This window comes from Oncorhynchus mykiss, chromosome 21 (assembly GCF_057628025.1).
Source record: "Oncorhynchus mykiss isolate SJ-2025 chromosome 21, ASM5762802v1, whole genome shotgun sequence".
NCBI lineage: Eukaryota > Metazoa > Chordata > Actinopteri > Salmoniformes > Salmonidae > Oncorhynchus > Oncorhynchus mykiss.
In genome coordinates, this window is record NC_143042.1 from 33,771,129 (window position 1) to 33,786,863 (window position 15,735).

At 43.2% G+C, this 15,735-nt stretch overlaps 1 protein-coding gene across 6 annotated transcripts; it reads right to left on the reverse strand.

Moving 5' to 3' along the window:
• Positions 1–61: 61 nt before the first annotated feature.
• Positions 62–15,717, reverse strand: fam113 (family with sequence similarity 113). Of its 6 annotated transcripts, none has more exons than XM_021577731.3 (13): positions 15,031–15,693; positions 14,541–14,622; positions 14,104–14,183; positions 13,452–13,532; positions 13,160–13,311; positions 3,209–3,359; positions 2,737–2,983; positions 2,436–2,501; positions 1,958–1,999; positions 1,584–1,661; positions 1,261–1,352; positions 812–992; positions 62–558 (listed from the first exon to the last, which is right to left on the reverse strand). In XM_021577731.3, exons 1-13 carry the CDS (start codon positions 15,031–15,033, stop codon positions 419–421), a joined length of 1,395 nt encoding a protein of 464 aa, XP_021433406.2. In that variant the 5' UTR covers positions 15,034–15,693; the 3' UTR covers positions 62–418. The 6 variants fall into 6 exon arrangements, with proteins under 6 accessions (XP_021433406.2, XP_021433405.2, XP_021433404.2 ...); XM_021577730.3 differs by having other exon boundaries at positions 1,946–1,999; XM_021577729.3 differs by having other exon boundaries at positions 1,958–2,044.
• Between the last annotated feature and the right edge of the window lie 18 nt (positions 15,718–15,735).

Sequence of the window (15,735 nt, forward strand, 5' to 3'; positions counted from 1 at the left end):
CTTGGTAACATGAAATTCCTTCCATGCCTAGACCTGGACTAAAACACAAGGAGACTCAATATTAAATCAGTGTAATTTTATTGTAAAATGTTTCCAGTATGCCTAAACATACAACCAACCCCCACCAGGGCAAGAAAATACATCACAGCCTCAAAATAGTAAAAAAAAAAAAACTTGAGCAGAAGACAACACAGCCCTCTAGGAATGTAGTTGAGGCACGAGCAAATGACAGAATTCTGAAATAACTTTAAGCACTGCCCATACACGAGCAAGTACCATGAGTTTGAACACTATATACATGGTCCAGGAAAAACTCCTGTGCCAGGAGTTTTCCCCCCTAACCCAACCAGGAAAAGCTCTGTCCTAGTTTGCACAGTCCACAGCAAAGAGCTACATGGCCTGTATAAGAGCTTTCCAGTCAGTATCTCTGGTATGTGTATGGGGCGTAGTGCTTCCTGGGTTGTTTCTTCCTCATCACATACTTGTTCTCAGGACGGCGAGGGACGTAGGGTCTGGGGTGGTAGGCCTCATTATGCTGCACCGGCCTGGAGTGTCCAGCTGGAAGAGAGAAAAGGGAGAGTGCTAAACAGTAATTTATAGCCCAATCACCCCAGGATTGATACAGAGCAGAGGCTCTACTTGTAAATCCATTTTGCACCAAGCAAGGGAGGAGAGACTTCACACAATGGAATCTAGAGGGATAGGTACAAAGAATTACACTTCATGGCTGTGTCCAAAATCTGTCTTGTCTACTACGGCCAGTGTCAGAGGTCCCATGATTAAACTACTGTGTGCACGCGTTTCAACTTACTACTGTTCCGGACCATCCTGTTATTTTCACTGCATCTGTTGTTCAGTGAGTGTCTGACTGGGTGATGTCTGTAGACCGCCGTGTGTCTGTGATGCACTGGGGCAGTCGGCCGTCTGTTGGCTTGGTTCTCCTCGAAGCTGAAGTAGCCAGCGCCGAACTTGGGGTGGTCGGGGAGCTCGTCCTCATAGAATCAAGTCAAATTGTATCTATTAATTTTCAAATGTGTTGGACATTGTTAAATTGTGACTTGACAATTTAAAAGTGCATTTAGAATCGCAACACCTCACAATAAAAATAAATGCAATCAAATCACAGATTAAAGGCCAAGCTAAAACGGTGGAGTTAAGTGCAATTTCAACCTCACCACTTTTAAAGGGGTCATAATTTCAAGCAACATACAACCAGTATCTACATGAGAAAACGGGAAATAGTGGTGAAGTGTCCCTTACCTCGTAGAACTGTTCTCCGCAGTCATTGTATTTCCCTTCCAGAGGCCTGTAGGGTTCACGGCCCGAGTACTCAGCAGGATGCCATCCTAGAGCTAAAAAAGAAAATACAAATGTTGTTCAGTTTAATGCACGTAAGCTATCCTTCCATAGATCTGAAGGACAGAGTCAAATGCAGGCTGCCACCTTTAGAGATACAGGACACGAGGAGAGACGGATGTTGCAGTTGAGTGAGTTGAATTAAAGAATACAGAATTGTTCTTCCCAGAAAGGTTTCACAAGAGCTGTATTATGAAGTTGTCATTATACAAATATCTGATTCATACCTGCTGAATTGGGAGTGAAATAGTTTGCCTGAGGCTCGTATCCGTCATAGTGTCCAAACCTCTCCGTTGCCCAGGCAACTGGTGAATTACATCGCAGGGTCAGTACACATTATACATACATTTGTCTCCACTCACCGAAAGATTCCTTAGGATCCAAACCCTCCCATAACCTGTGGTCATGAATCATTACGCAGTTGTGGGACTTTTGGTTACTCAGGTGCTGTTCACAGAGGGATAGGTGTGAAGGAGGCAAGTCAAGTGGGTGTGAATGACAGCAGCCTTTTTAAAGTGGCATTAGGTGAAGATGTAGGTTAAACTCCACAGTAGTCAAGTGAACCAGGCAGTCAAGTCAATCACTTTACCACTGCAGTGACCTGGGTTCATCATCCTGGGGTCTGGTCTCCTGAAATGAGGCTCTGGTGGGTAGTGCCAGGTGTGTAGCAATGAGGGAATAACATCAACTCCAAAGCAAATCAGGGGGAGAAAAATAGGTTTATTTGAGAAGGACAAATCATAGATGTTATGCTGGGAGGTAGATGTTCAGTCTCCCCTGTCCTCAGTTTTTGTCCACAGAACAAAAATCTTCAATCAGAAGTCTTTGCAGTACAACTGGGCCAATGGCCAAATAAGTATCCTGCTCCAGACTCAATGTACAGACCGTAGCTCTGAGTTCAAGAGTGACATTCCACAGATTCTAAACAGATGTTGAACTGAAACCCAACTCCTATTTACAATTCCCCATTAGTACTCTAGTTTTTACTCTTCAAAATATTCTTATAACCTCAACGTCACGATAACCTGGCATGGTAAAACTGTACTGACCAATACAGTGAGGAGGAAGCCACCACTTACCTGTGTTCTTGGTCATGGTTTTTGTGTAGGCTTTGAGCTGCTGCTGCTCTGAATGACCAATGTGCTCTACAGGGAGAAGAATACCAGTCTTTCAACTGACAGTCAAATTCAAAAACAGACAGGTGATGTGTGTATGTATATTTCTTATACTGTATGTGTGTGGTGTTCTACTAACTAACGGTGGTGAGAGGACAGTGTAGAACAAACCCCCAGACCTGTGCAGCAGCAGTAAGGATGTGACGCATCAGTGAGATAGAGAGTTCCAGTGTGTATGTGTGTGTGTGTGTGTGTGTGTACTAACCAATCGTAGTGGCAGGACAGTGCAGCACCACTCCCCAGGCCTCTGCAGCATGTTGCAGCAGTAAGGTGGTGATGCGTCGGTGGGCCAGAGAGTTCCAGTGGACCCCATCCTTCATGCGGTGCTCAAGCGAGAAGCGGAACTGGAAGTGAAGGTCCAGGACGTCAAGGCCGTAGGCGTCGGCCATTTTGCTGCTGTAGAAGTTGGCCTGGATCACGTCGTAGCACAGCGTTGCGCCCCTGTGCTCTATCTGGTTGGGAGAAATTAAAAATGGGAAGCTATAATAGTTCTTTAGCCATTATTGTTGTGCACTGTACATCATTTACTATAATTGAGAAATTACTGGGTCACATTAAATAGGAGCAAACGTTCTTAAAGCGGAAAGCCAAAAATAAGCATTCAAGTTTGGGTAGTAAATCAAGATGGTTCCAAATCCGCGCTTATTGAACACAACCCAGCCTCGTCATCCATCTACCTCAGGAACGAAGAAGCCCCCTACGATCCTCTTCCCCAGGGGCATGGTCATGTTCCACATGACCAGACATTCAGGAGGCAGGATGGAGTTCATCTTGTCAAAGAGCTTATGAAGGTTCTCCTGGTACTCATTGTGCCATTTAGGGTTATACCTGGGTGACAAGACCAGGGATAAACTGGTGAGGGCCCTAAAAAAAGTTCAATGTTGTTTAAATGTGCACACACAAAAATTGCATAATGCAAGAAAATGTGTATTTTCAGGATGAAGTTGTCACAATACCATCATTTTGCTCAAGATCGCAATACAGAGTAGTATCGGGATACCCAAGGGGTTAGCCCTGTCCCCCCCCCCCCCCCCCCAGAACGCATGTTCCCGTTTTGGATACATTCTGCACAAAAACCTGTCCCTGATAGTTACACCTCTACACAATACAACAAATTGAATTTAACTTCACAGTTCAGTGTTCCCCTAGGATATTTTTCATCAGCAGCAAAGTTGGCATGGGGGAGTGGCGGGGCGTAGTAGTGGCTGTGGACAATAGAGCGGTTTCTGACTGTAGATTATATAGGCCCACTTGGCCGCAGAGAAAATGTTGCTGTTTTAAAGCTAATTTCCTGCAATTCTATACATTTTGCTATGTTGTTCTGCCATCAGAGTGACTCATAAAAATAAATAAAGACACGCACACACAAACTCAGCAAAAAAATAAATGTCCTCACTGTCAACTGCGTTTATTGTCAGCAAACTTAACATGTTTAAATATTTGTATGAACATAAGATTCAACAACTAAGTCATAAACTGAACAAGTTCCACAGACATGTGACTAACAGAAATGGAATAATGTGTCCCTGAACAAAGTGGGGGTCAAAATCAAAAGTAACAGTCATTATCTGGTGTGGCTACGAGCTGCATTAAGTACTGCAGTGCATCTCCTCCTCATGGACTGCACCAGATTGGCCATTTCTTACTGTGAGTTGTTACCCCACTCTTCCATCAAGGCACCTGCATGTACTGACATTTGTGGGGAATGGCCCTAGCCCTCACCCTCCAATCCAAAAGGTCCCAGACGTGCTCAATGTGATTGAGATCCGGGCTCTTAGCTGGCCCTGGCAGAACACTGACATTCCTCTCTGCAGGAAATCATGCACGGAACGAGCAGTATGGCTGGTGGCATTGTCATGCTGGAGGGTCATGGCAGGATGAGCATGCAGGAAGGGAAGAGGATGTCTTCCCTGTAACACACAGCGTTGACATTGCCTGCAATGACAACAAGCTCAGTCCGATGATGCTCTGACACACCACCCCAGACCATGACGGACCCTCCACCTCCAAATCCCTGCGCCCTTAACCACTGCGCCACCCGGGAGGCCCTTGATCTGCCTTTTCATTAAGGAAGGCGGGGGACCCCACATCTTTAGCCTACTCTTCAGACAACTTTACACACAGCTTACACACTCTCCCTCTCTCACACACACACATCCATTTTCTCTCTCACACACACACACTGCTCCCTAAAGTTAGGCACCAAACAGAATAAAGAACACCAGAAAAATATGGATTTTGGATTCAGATTTAGCTTAGAATTACATTGATTAGGCATACGCTTCCTACTTTTAAGGCACTACTATGAGTAGGCCAACTATCCCTTTTTCTTTTTCCATCCAAATGTGTGCATCACCAAGGGGTACCATGTTAGCTAGCAAGCCAGGCAACATGACTAAACATGGTCGTGTGTTATCAAACCAAAAACCTCACAGACCATGAGTAATTTAAAAAACGGCCCGCGACATGGTTTATAAAATTCTATAACATATGCGCCAATTCGCGGTAGAATGGGGTTTGGGCTAGAAACTTGCGGTTTTCATTGATGTTAAGGCGCAAGCATGACTGTCACTGTGCTCCGTTATTCCTCTATGGCAGCGAAGACTAGTCAGACTGGAGAACTTGTTCTTACAGGCGAAATGAAAAGGTATCTATCTACGTATCCACATCACTCGCGTTGCGAGCCACTCCAATAATTAAACAAAATGTAGTAACGGTGAAAATGTGCTTATGTCATCGGTCCAAACAAGAAAAACATTAGGCCATTTTTATGCCCAAAATTGTCAGATGCTAAATGCTTTTCCACATAATTCAAAATGTGATTATATTTCCAAGTACGATACATTTGTTCACATTTTCATGTTTTTAAATCCATAATATCAAAAAACAAGTTGCTTTTAGTTGGAACTAGCCTAAAAACTGCCAAAAATGTAAAATCACTATTTTTCTAAATAATATGAGAAAATAAGGAATTGGTTATTTTTCTCATCACTTGTTATGTGGGTGGGGCTATATCTGTAGTCCCATCTCATTTACCATATGCATATCCTGTCCAACCTAGCTTTCAAAATAAGAGTTGAGCGTTTGTTGTGAAAGCAAAGGACCATGATTTGGCAAGCTTAGGCTACAAGTGTATGACCTTAAAGGTGGTTGTGTGTTTTAAGCCATAGATATAATACCAAGGTTTTAAGCATTCTATTCCATTTCGGTTAGTGGGCCAAATACCTTCCCCTTGCAGCCACTCAATTGCGTCAACTTTCTGGTCAGAAAAAGTTCACGTTAATCCACTGAGGCAAAAAAGGACAACGCCTATAACCTGTCAAAAATTCCCCTAAAGGGGATATACAGAATCTATTGCCAACTGAACAGAGGAGTTGTCCATTTCATCACCACAGAGCTCCGCGTACGAGTGACAAAGAGTGGAGATGTAGGAGAAGCGCTGTCCATTAAGCTGTGCTGAATAAGGCCAGGCGTGGCCTCGGCTCCCTTTAAAAACGTAGAGTTTTCCTTTGTAGTCTAGGCCTACTTCCTGATTTCTCCATTTGTTCAGTCAAGTTTCTTCGCTCCCTTGATTAGTGTAACCAATCCTTTGATTTATGCCTTTTATTTCCACTTATGTCCTGCGTTTGCTTTCGCTGAGTAGTCGTTATAGCGTTTGATGTCGGCCTTATTGTGCTTTGTAGCCACTATTCAGTGGCATTAACATGTGTAATTCAGTTAAGAAAAATCTGCAAATGGGGAGTTGAAAATGGGAAGGGATGGCCAGAAAAGCAATTTTGGGGAAAGATTTGATCTCATGGCCCAAGTGGCTCTACGCCCGTTTTCAAATGTGCCCATTTATTTATTGTTTGCTTATAGGCCCTACAGAAACAATTTAATCTGTCAATGTTTTAATTGTGTCTGTACTCTAGAAAATGAATAGGCCTCCATTAGAATTGGCTACTTCTTGGCCGTTTTAACTGTTATAAATACCACCTCAGTCACCGGCTTCATCAATAAGTGCATTGACGACGTCGTCCCCACAGTGATCGTATGTACATATCCCAACCAGAACCCATGGATTACAGGCAACATCTGCATCGAGCTGATGGGTTTGGATTTCCGAGCTTTAAACATTATTAATCATTAGTTATAATAGAGACATGAGGGGTGCCATAGCCGAGGGTCTTAATGGTTATCTGGAGTTATTGGTTATCTGTAGGAGGAAGGGTTATGGTGGGAGCAATTAAGCTTGGAATGGGCTGAGTGCGTTAAGGGAACTGTTTATTGCCCGTATCACTTAGTTTCCTGCCAAGCAATAAATATGCCATGTTTAGCGATAAGGAGGAGACTCCACCCAAATTGGGGTATGTATACTACCACCGGTGGAACCGTGTCTGCCTGATGCAGCTGTATTGACCCTCTGGGAAGAATAAACTTGGTTTAAGCTAGGGATGCACGATATAGGGGTGAACATATCGGAATTGGACGATATTAGCTAAAAATGCCAACATCGGTATATGTCAAAGCTACCAAGCATACCCATATAACATAGGTACATGGCGCAATGACGCACGTGTAGCGCAAAATTTAATGTGGCAACACAGAATTCCTAACCTAGCACACACAATGACTGCTGTGTGAAAAGAGCAGTCAACAAGTCGAGCAGTCATTTGAAAATCATCAAGTTCGCGACGACACAACAGTGGTAGGCTTGATTACCAACAACGACGAGACGGCCTACAGGGAGGAGGTGAGGGCCCTCGGAGTGTGGTGTCAGGAAAATAACCTCACACTCAACGTCAACAAAACTAAGGAGATGATTGTGGACTTCAGGAAACAGCAGAGGGAACACCCCCCTATCCACATCGATGGAACAGTAGTGGAGAGGGTAGTAAGTTTTAAGTTCATCGGCGTACACATCACAGACAAACTGAACTGGTCCACCCACACAGACAGCATCGTGAAGAAGGCGCAGCAGCGCCTCTTCAACCTCAGGAGGCTGAAGAAATTTGGCTTGTCACCAAAAGCACTCACAAACTTCTACAGATGCACAATCGAGAGCATCCTGTCGGGCTGTATCACCGCCTGGTACGGCAACTGCTCCGCCCACAACCGTAAGGCTCTCCAGAGGGTAGTGAGGTCTGCACAACGCATCACCGGGGGCAAACTACCTGCCCTCCAGGACACCTACACCACCCGATGTCACAGGAAGGCCATAAAGATCATCAAGGACAACAACCACCCGAGCCACTGCCTGTTCACCCCGCTATCATCCAGAAGGCGAGGTCAGTACAGGTGCATCAAAGCTGGGACCGAGAGGCTGAAAAACAGCTTCTATCTCAAGGCCATCAGACTGTTAAACAGCCACCACTATCATTGAGTGGCTGCTGCCAACACACTGACTCAACTCCAGCCACTTTAATAATGGGAATTGATGGGAAATTATGTAAAATATATCACTAGCCACTTTAAACAATGCTACCTAATATAATGTTTACATACCCTACATTATTCATCTCATATGTATATGTATATACTGTACTCTATATCATCTACTGCATCTTTATGTAATACATGTATCACTAGCCACTTTAACTATGCCACTTTGTTTACATACTCATCTCATATGTATATACTGCACTTAATACCATCTACTGTATCTTGCCTATGCCGCTCTGTACCATCACTCACTCATATCTTTATGTACATATTCTTTATCCCCTTACACTTGTGTGTATAAGGTAGTAGTTTTGGAATTGTTAGCTAGATTACTTGTTGGTTATTACTGCATTGTCGGAACTAGAAGCACAAGCATTTCGCTACACTCGCATTAACATCTGCTAACCATGTGTATGTGACAAATACAATTTGATTTGATTTGAAAGAGTAAGAGAATTTCAGCGAGACAACTCAAAGGTGAAATCCATTAAAGCCCTTGACAATCAACCGTTCTCTGTCGTGGATGTTGGCTTTTGCCGACTGGTCGAGCACCGGTACACACTACCAAGTGCGCTATTTTTCAGATGTTGCCCTACCAGAGTTACACAGTAATAGCGTCACTGCTATTAGCTTCACGACATACATACATAATATGGAACGCCGTTTGGGTCTTTGAGTGTCAAAAAAGATACAGTAGCACTGTCAAAGCTGTACAAAAAAGTCTGCAAACAAGCAAACACAGACCACGAATGATGTGTTTACAATACCGCAACTTCTGGGATAGCTAGCTTTAGCTTGGTACCTAGCAAGCACCAATACAACCAGCCTGAAAACAATGACCAATTGAAACTGCAGTCATTTTCATTATTCTTAGCAATGACTTAGGAATTATTGTGAGTAAGTATTAGCTAGGTTGCCACTTGTTGTTAGTCTATTGAAATTGAACTTCAGTTCATGAAAATAAATAGCTAGCCAGCTACTTAACCCTGTTGCCCAAAGCTAACGTTATAAGCAGCCAGCTAGCTTCATCAGTCTAGAGAGCTTGACCGGACCAAGTAATGTGTTGTGGAGCTAGCCATAATAAGGATTAGGCACAAAAGTGGAATTTGAAGTTTGCCTTCAAAATAAGTGTCTTTGACAGTGATGCAAATTAATACAAATAGAATTATGCCAAACTTTGATTTTGAAGGCTAACCGCAAAGTCCACTATTGTGGCTAATCCTTATTGTGGCTAACTTCACATAGATGGGTCCGACCACCATTAATCAAATAACTGTCTTATAAATTAGGGTTATTTTAGATGACACCTAGCTATATAGTTAGCTAGCTAACTATAGCTACTGAAACAGTTGTCATTTTGCTATGTTTTTGGGGAAGAACATTGTTTGCATCCATAAGCTAGCTAGCATTTTTTTTTTAAATGACCAGCCCTGCAGGTGCCCGAGACAACTTTACCAGCTTCATAGCATAAGTATCGATGAATCATTGTAACATATGAAATACGAGGGAAAGTGTAATCAATGTGTAATAACTACGTAACAAATTAACTAACGTATTAAATTATGTGATGTCATATTATGTTGTATTCAGGTCCTGATTGGTCAAATAGTGTTACTTAACATGTCAAATAGTAGTGGTATTTGACGTGTATCTTTTTTGACACGCAAAAACAAACGCCGTTCAATAGAAATCCTGGTTGAGAATGAAATAACTTAACAAAACAGCACAGCAAGTAAGTGAAAGAAATCGGTTTTACTGGTAATGGGGAGAAAAAGTAAATGCCAACAAAATAACTTTTTGGTCAGTGTGGTGTATGTGTGTGTGGGTATAACCTTCATTTAACTAAGAGTTTTACAATGATGGCCCGGACGACGCTGGGCCAATTGTGCGCCGCCCTATGGGACTCCCAATCACGGCCGGATGTGATACAGCCTGGATTTGAACCAGGGACTGTAGTTACGCCTCTTGCACCGAGATGCAGTGCCTTAGACCGCTGCGTCCGTGTGCCTGTTAAATAATTAACTGTACTAGAATGCTTAAAAGGCCACTAACATTTTTAATATCGGTTATCAGTATTGTTTTTTTGGGCAAGGAAAATATTGGATTTCGGTATCGGACAAAAAAAATGTCATATCGGTGCATCACTAGTTTAAGCTTTCATGGTGTCCGTCAAGTTCTTACTCTGATAAATAGAACCTAACAGAGCTAAAGACTAGAGCTGCCGCTTTCAAGGAGCGGGACACTAATCCGGACGCTTGTAAGCAATCCCACTATGCCCTCAGACGAACAAGCAAAGCGTCAATAAAGGATTAAGATTGAATCCTACTACACCGACTGATGCTCCTCGGATGTTGCAGAGCTTGAAAACTATTATGGGCTACAAAGGGAGACCCAGACGCGAGCTCCTCAGTGACGCGAGCCTACCAGACGAGCTGAATGCCTTTTACGCTGGCTTCGAGGTAAGCAACACTGAAGCATGCATGTGAGCACCAGCATTTCTGGACGACTGTGTGATAACGCTCTCGGTAGCCAATGTGAGCAAGACCTTTAACAGGTCAACATTCACAAAGCCGCGGGGCCAGACGGATTACCAGGACATGTACTCAAAGCATGCGCGGACCAACTGGCAAGTGTCTTCCCTGACATTTACAACCTCTCCCTGACCGAGTCTATAATTCCTACGTTTCAAGCAGACCACCATTGTCGCTGTATCCAAGGAAGCAAAGGTAACCTGCCTAAACGATTACCGCCCCATAGCACTCACGTCGGTAGCCATAAAGTGCTTTGAAAGGCTGGGCATGGCTCACAACAGCATCCTCCCGGATACCCAGACCCAATCCAATTTGCATACCGCCCCAACAGATCCACAATCTCTATTGCACTCCACACTGCCTTTTCCCACCTGGACGAAAGGAACACCTATGAGAATGCTGTTCACGCTCAGCGTGCCCAAAAAGCTCATCACTAAGCTAAGGACCCTGGGACTAAACACCTCCCTCTGCAACTGGATCCTGGCCTTCCTGACGGGCCACCCTCAGGTGGTAAGGGTAGGCAACAACACGTCTGCCACGCTGATCCTCAACACTGGAGCCCCTCAGGGGTGTGTACTTAGTCCCCTCCTGTACTCCCTGTTAACCCATGACTTTTTCTACATTTTGTTACATTACAGCCTTATTCTGAAATTGATTAAACACCCCCCCCCCCCCCCCCCTCCCAATCCACACATAATACCCCATAATGTCAAAGCGAGCAGTTTATTTTGCAAATGTATAAAATAAAATAAATCTTATTAACATACGTATTCAGACCCTTTGCTATGAGACTCAAATTGAGCTCAGGTGCATCCTGTTTCCATTGATCATCCTTGAAATGTTTCTACAACTTGGAGTCCACCTGTGGTTAATTCAATTGATTGGACATGATTTGTAAAGGCACACACCTGTCTATATAAAAAGGTCCCACAGTTGACAGTGCATGTCAGAGCAAAAACCAAGTCATGAGGGCGAAGGAATTGTCCTCTTGCAGTCCGAGACAGGATTGTGACTAGGCACAGATCTGGGGAAGGGTACCAGCATTGAAGGTCCCCAAGAACACAGTGGCCTCCATCATTCTTAAATGGAAGAAGTTTGGAACCATCAAGACTCTTCCTAGAGCTGGCCACCTGGCCAACCTGAGCAGTCGGGGGAGAAAGGCCTTGGTCAGGGAGATGACCAAGAACCCGATGGTCACTGGAGAAGGTTGTCCCTCTGGAAAGATTCTCCCATCTCTGCAGCACTCCATCAATAAGGCCTTTGTGGTAGAGTGGCCAGAGAAAAGCCACTCCTCAGTAAAAGACATGACAGCCCACTTGGAGTTTGCACCTAAAGGACTCTCAGAAAAAGATAAACAAGATTCTCTGGTCTGATGAAACCAAGATTGAACTCTTTGGCCTGAATGCCAAGCGTCATGTCTGGATGAAACCTGGCACCATCCCTAAAGTGAAGCATGGTGGTGACAGCATCATGATGTGGGGATTTTTTCAGCAGCAGGGACTGGGAAACTAGTCAGGATCAAGGGAAAGATTAACAGGGTAAAGGACAGAGAGATCTGTCCTTTGGACAACGACCCTAAGCACACAGCCCAGACAACACAGGAGTGGCTTCGGGACAAGTCTCTGAATGTCCTTGAGCAGCCCAGCCAGAACCCGGAATTGAACCCGATCGAACATCTCTGGAGAGACTTCAAAATAGCTGTGCAGCGATACTCCCCATCCAACCCGACAGAGCTTGAAGATCTGAAGAGAAAAATGGGAGAAACTCACCAAATACAGGTGTGCCAAGCTTGTAGCGTCATACCCAAGAAGACTTGAGGCTGTAATCGCTGCCAAAGGTGCTTCAACAAAGTACTGAGTAAAGGGTCTGAATACTTATGTAAATGTGATAAACATTTTTTTTTATACATATTTTTTAATGGTTTTGTCATTATGGGGTAGATTCAGGTGGGGAAAAAACTATTAAATCAATTTTAAAAGAAGACTGTAACGTCACAAAATGTGGAAAAATGCAAGGGTCTGAATATCTTCCGAATGCAATAGCCTAAAGCTATGACTGTAGCAGCCAGCCCTCAAGGAGGCAATGCAAAGTCAACCGCCACAGCAAAAACATTTTTAGAAAACACTTTACCATAATAAGAAAACTAGAGTCCATTACACATCCCTACTGAACCAATAAAACCATTCAGTCTCTAATGGCTTATTGGTTTATTCAGCATTGGCATCTGCAACTAAAACAAAGATTTGTCGCACAACACACCAAACTCTTATTTTGAAGGCTTGGTTTGGAAAGGATATGCATTTGACCAATGATACAGGACTAGAGATTTAGCCCCACCCGCATCACCAGTAATGAGAAATGGAACCGATTCTTTATCTTCGCTCATCATTATCTACTTGTATAATGAGTGCTTTTTTGTTTTCAGCAATATGACAACTTAAACTTATTTCGGATTTGAAGACATGAAAGGAAAACAGGAATTATCCATAAGCAGACTGTCCTCGTCTTGCCTTTTAGTTGATTACCCCCTTTTCTTCTTGGACTTTTCAGATTGAGAAGATTAACAATGTCAACACTATAAAACAGACCTAGTAGGTATCATGAATGCTTGACGGGATTTTTTTTATTTTTTTAAGTGTGTGTAAAACCTGCAGACATCCTTAACAGACTGGTCACCTGGAGACGTCCCAGAGACAGGAGTTAACGATGACGACGTCTGGTTTGAGACCGTCTTCAAAGTCCCTCAGGATGCTCTGCATGTAGCGCGAGTAGATCCTCGTCAGGAAGTAGAACCGCACCAGGTGGTGGTCTGAGCGGAACTGACGCACCTTAGGACGAGATAAAGGAGAAGACCGATGTCATAAGAGATCAGGGAGTGCAGAGTTATAATTGTGTCAAATAGGACCATTCATTCCCAGTGCAGGTATACTTCCTAAAGAATCACCGTCTTCTCATCCTAGTGACGCACCTCACGGTATTCCGTCCCGTTGGTCATTTGACCCAGCCGTCCGCCCTCCACCAGGATGTCCTGCTCGAAGCTCATCTCTCCCTGGTGATGAGGGGGTAGATTGTGAGGGGGAAGAAGCTAGAAGCCACTTTAGTCCTGGCATTATTAAATCAATCATGGATCTTTAAAAAAAAATTTTTTGGGACACATTGAAAGCAAAGCTGCAAAAATATTACAATAGAGAAATAGAATGCATCTACAGTAAGGTTGGACAATATGTTAAAAATAGCATATCAATGTTTTTCTTATTTTTTTTTACAGTTATGGCGTTATGATAGTATTTTATGTTTCTGAATAATACAAGTTCTATTTTATGAGTCGTGCATGACCCTAGGATGGCAACTAATGCATTCTAAATGGTTTTAATGTGCTTTCTCCAATCAAATGTTGTTTTTATACTCAACAAAACTGACAGTGAAGTTCTCATTTATTTAGCACTGTATGGTAATACCTTTATAGACAGTATTGTAAAAATCCATACGGGTATGTGGATACCGTTATACTTTAAAAGACAATATATCACCCAGACTTAATCTATAGATCAAATTTCTTTCTAGAAATGTTGCATGGGATATCTCACTTTCACCTACCAAATCTGTGAGTCAAGGTTTACCTTACTCTTGAGCTGAGCCAAGCTGAGATATTTGTCCTTTTGCAGCAGAAGCACAATGTCCTTATACACTGAGCGCTGAACTGTGGAGAACACAAATGATGGACATTGACTGACAACGTAAGTTCAGTTGGCAATTTGTCATCCAAAGGGTGCACTGCACATTCAATTTGATAACCACAGGCAAGCACTCAAATTCAAATCTTGACCCCGGAAGCCAGTTCTACTGCTTTGTTTGTTAGTGTTTATTTGTTTCCCTCTAATCAGGCAATGATTTAGGCCTGGGACACTAGGTGGGCGCAATTCATTAACAGGTTGAACAAAAAAAACTGCAGTATCCAGACGTCGTTGGGTAAGATATGATACCCCTGGGCTAGGGCTTCTTGGGCCTGGAGATATGCAAGACTGTACAAAACAATGTATGTCAGTGGTTCACTTACTCGAGTCCCCCAGGACAACAACAAACTTGTTGTGTAAGAGCTGGCTGGCTTGCTGCTGGCTCACAGCCTTCATGTTCTCCCTCTGTTCATTAAAGTACAGATTAGGTTCCCAATATTTATAGGAGTGCCTATCAGACGTTGATTTAAAATTGTGTGAGCACTGATTGTATAACAGAGGTTCAGAGGACAGAGTAGCAATTATATAGTTAGTGGTGTGTTCATAGACATTGCTGGGAAGTAGCCTACTCACTTCAATAGTCACCAATGCATGGGGTCCAATTGTTGCAGATTCCACATAAAGCTAACACACATTGCTAAGCAGGCCAAAAGGCTATCTGGTAACTCATTGCAACTATTTCAGACTGTTATTAACAAGGATGTTAACTACTTGATAATGTCTCAGGTTAGCTCTGGTTCAAGGCGTTCGTGCTCGTTCCTCACGGACACTAACGCACTGGACCAGAGCTATCAACCAGGTCACCATACTTACCATGATTGGTTGAACTTTAATTATCTTGATTTAGCTATTAACATTAATAAATGTAGGCAGGTGGTTGAAGTCAAACCTGTCTTAACCAGGACGCCCCTGATCTGAATAATCGAGTTATTGTCCAAATGATCAAATTATTAGTTGGCTGCTGCTACTACAATTAGCTAGTAACGTTAGCAAACCCGTTGAGTTTTTGGAGCGAAAAAAATAATGCCGTTTGCTGGTAACTTGATTTTCCAGAGCGGTTTGGTTAAATATGCAGTTTTTGTACGTGATTCTTTCGCCACAACAATCCTCGTCTTTGATTTTATTGAACATATGACTAGTCATTCGCACGCTAATTAATTGCAACACCAATTTGCACCTATATTGCTAGCCAGTAGTAGCCAGCTAGCAAGACAGGGAATGAGTAGTCCAATTCCACCTGCATTGCGAGAAAGCCAAATGCATTTTCAATTAGCGTTAGACAATAAGTTCTCTATGGTTTGATAAAATACTGTAATAATTTTGCATTGAAATGTGGCTAATCTTTGGGTCCGACGACGTCCATCTATCTGCAAACCATTCACGCCGTGAAATTTGATTTGTGAAATTTGAACTTGGCGGAGCGGGCGTCGAGTTTATTATGACAAGTCGTAAAGAGCGCTCATCGGTCGTAATGACCAACTTTGTCCAGCAGATGGTAGTAAATTAAAGTCACTGTGA

Bases quoted from the DNA above. Each gene is read 5' to 3' on its own strand.
- fam113 (XM_021577726.3), bottom strand. The intron at 2,984-3,208 runs GTAGATGGATGA...TCTCCCAACCAG, and splicing joins GGGGCTTCTTCGTTCCTGAG to ATAGAGCACAGGGGCGCAAC. The intron at 2,502-2,736 runs GTTAGTACACAC...TTCTCCCTGTAG, and splicing joins CTGTCCTGCCACTACGATTG to AGCACATTGGTCATTCAGAG.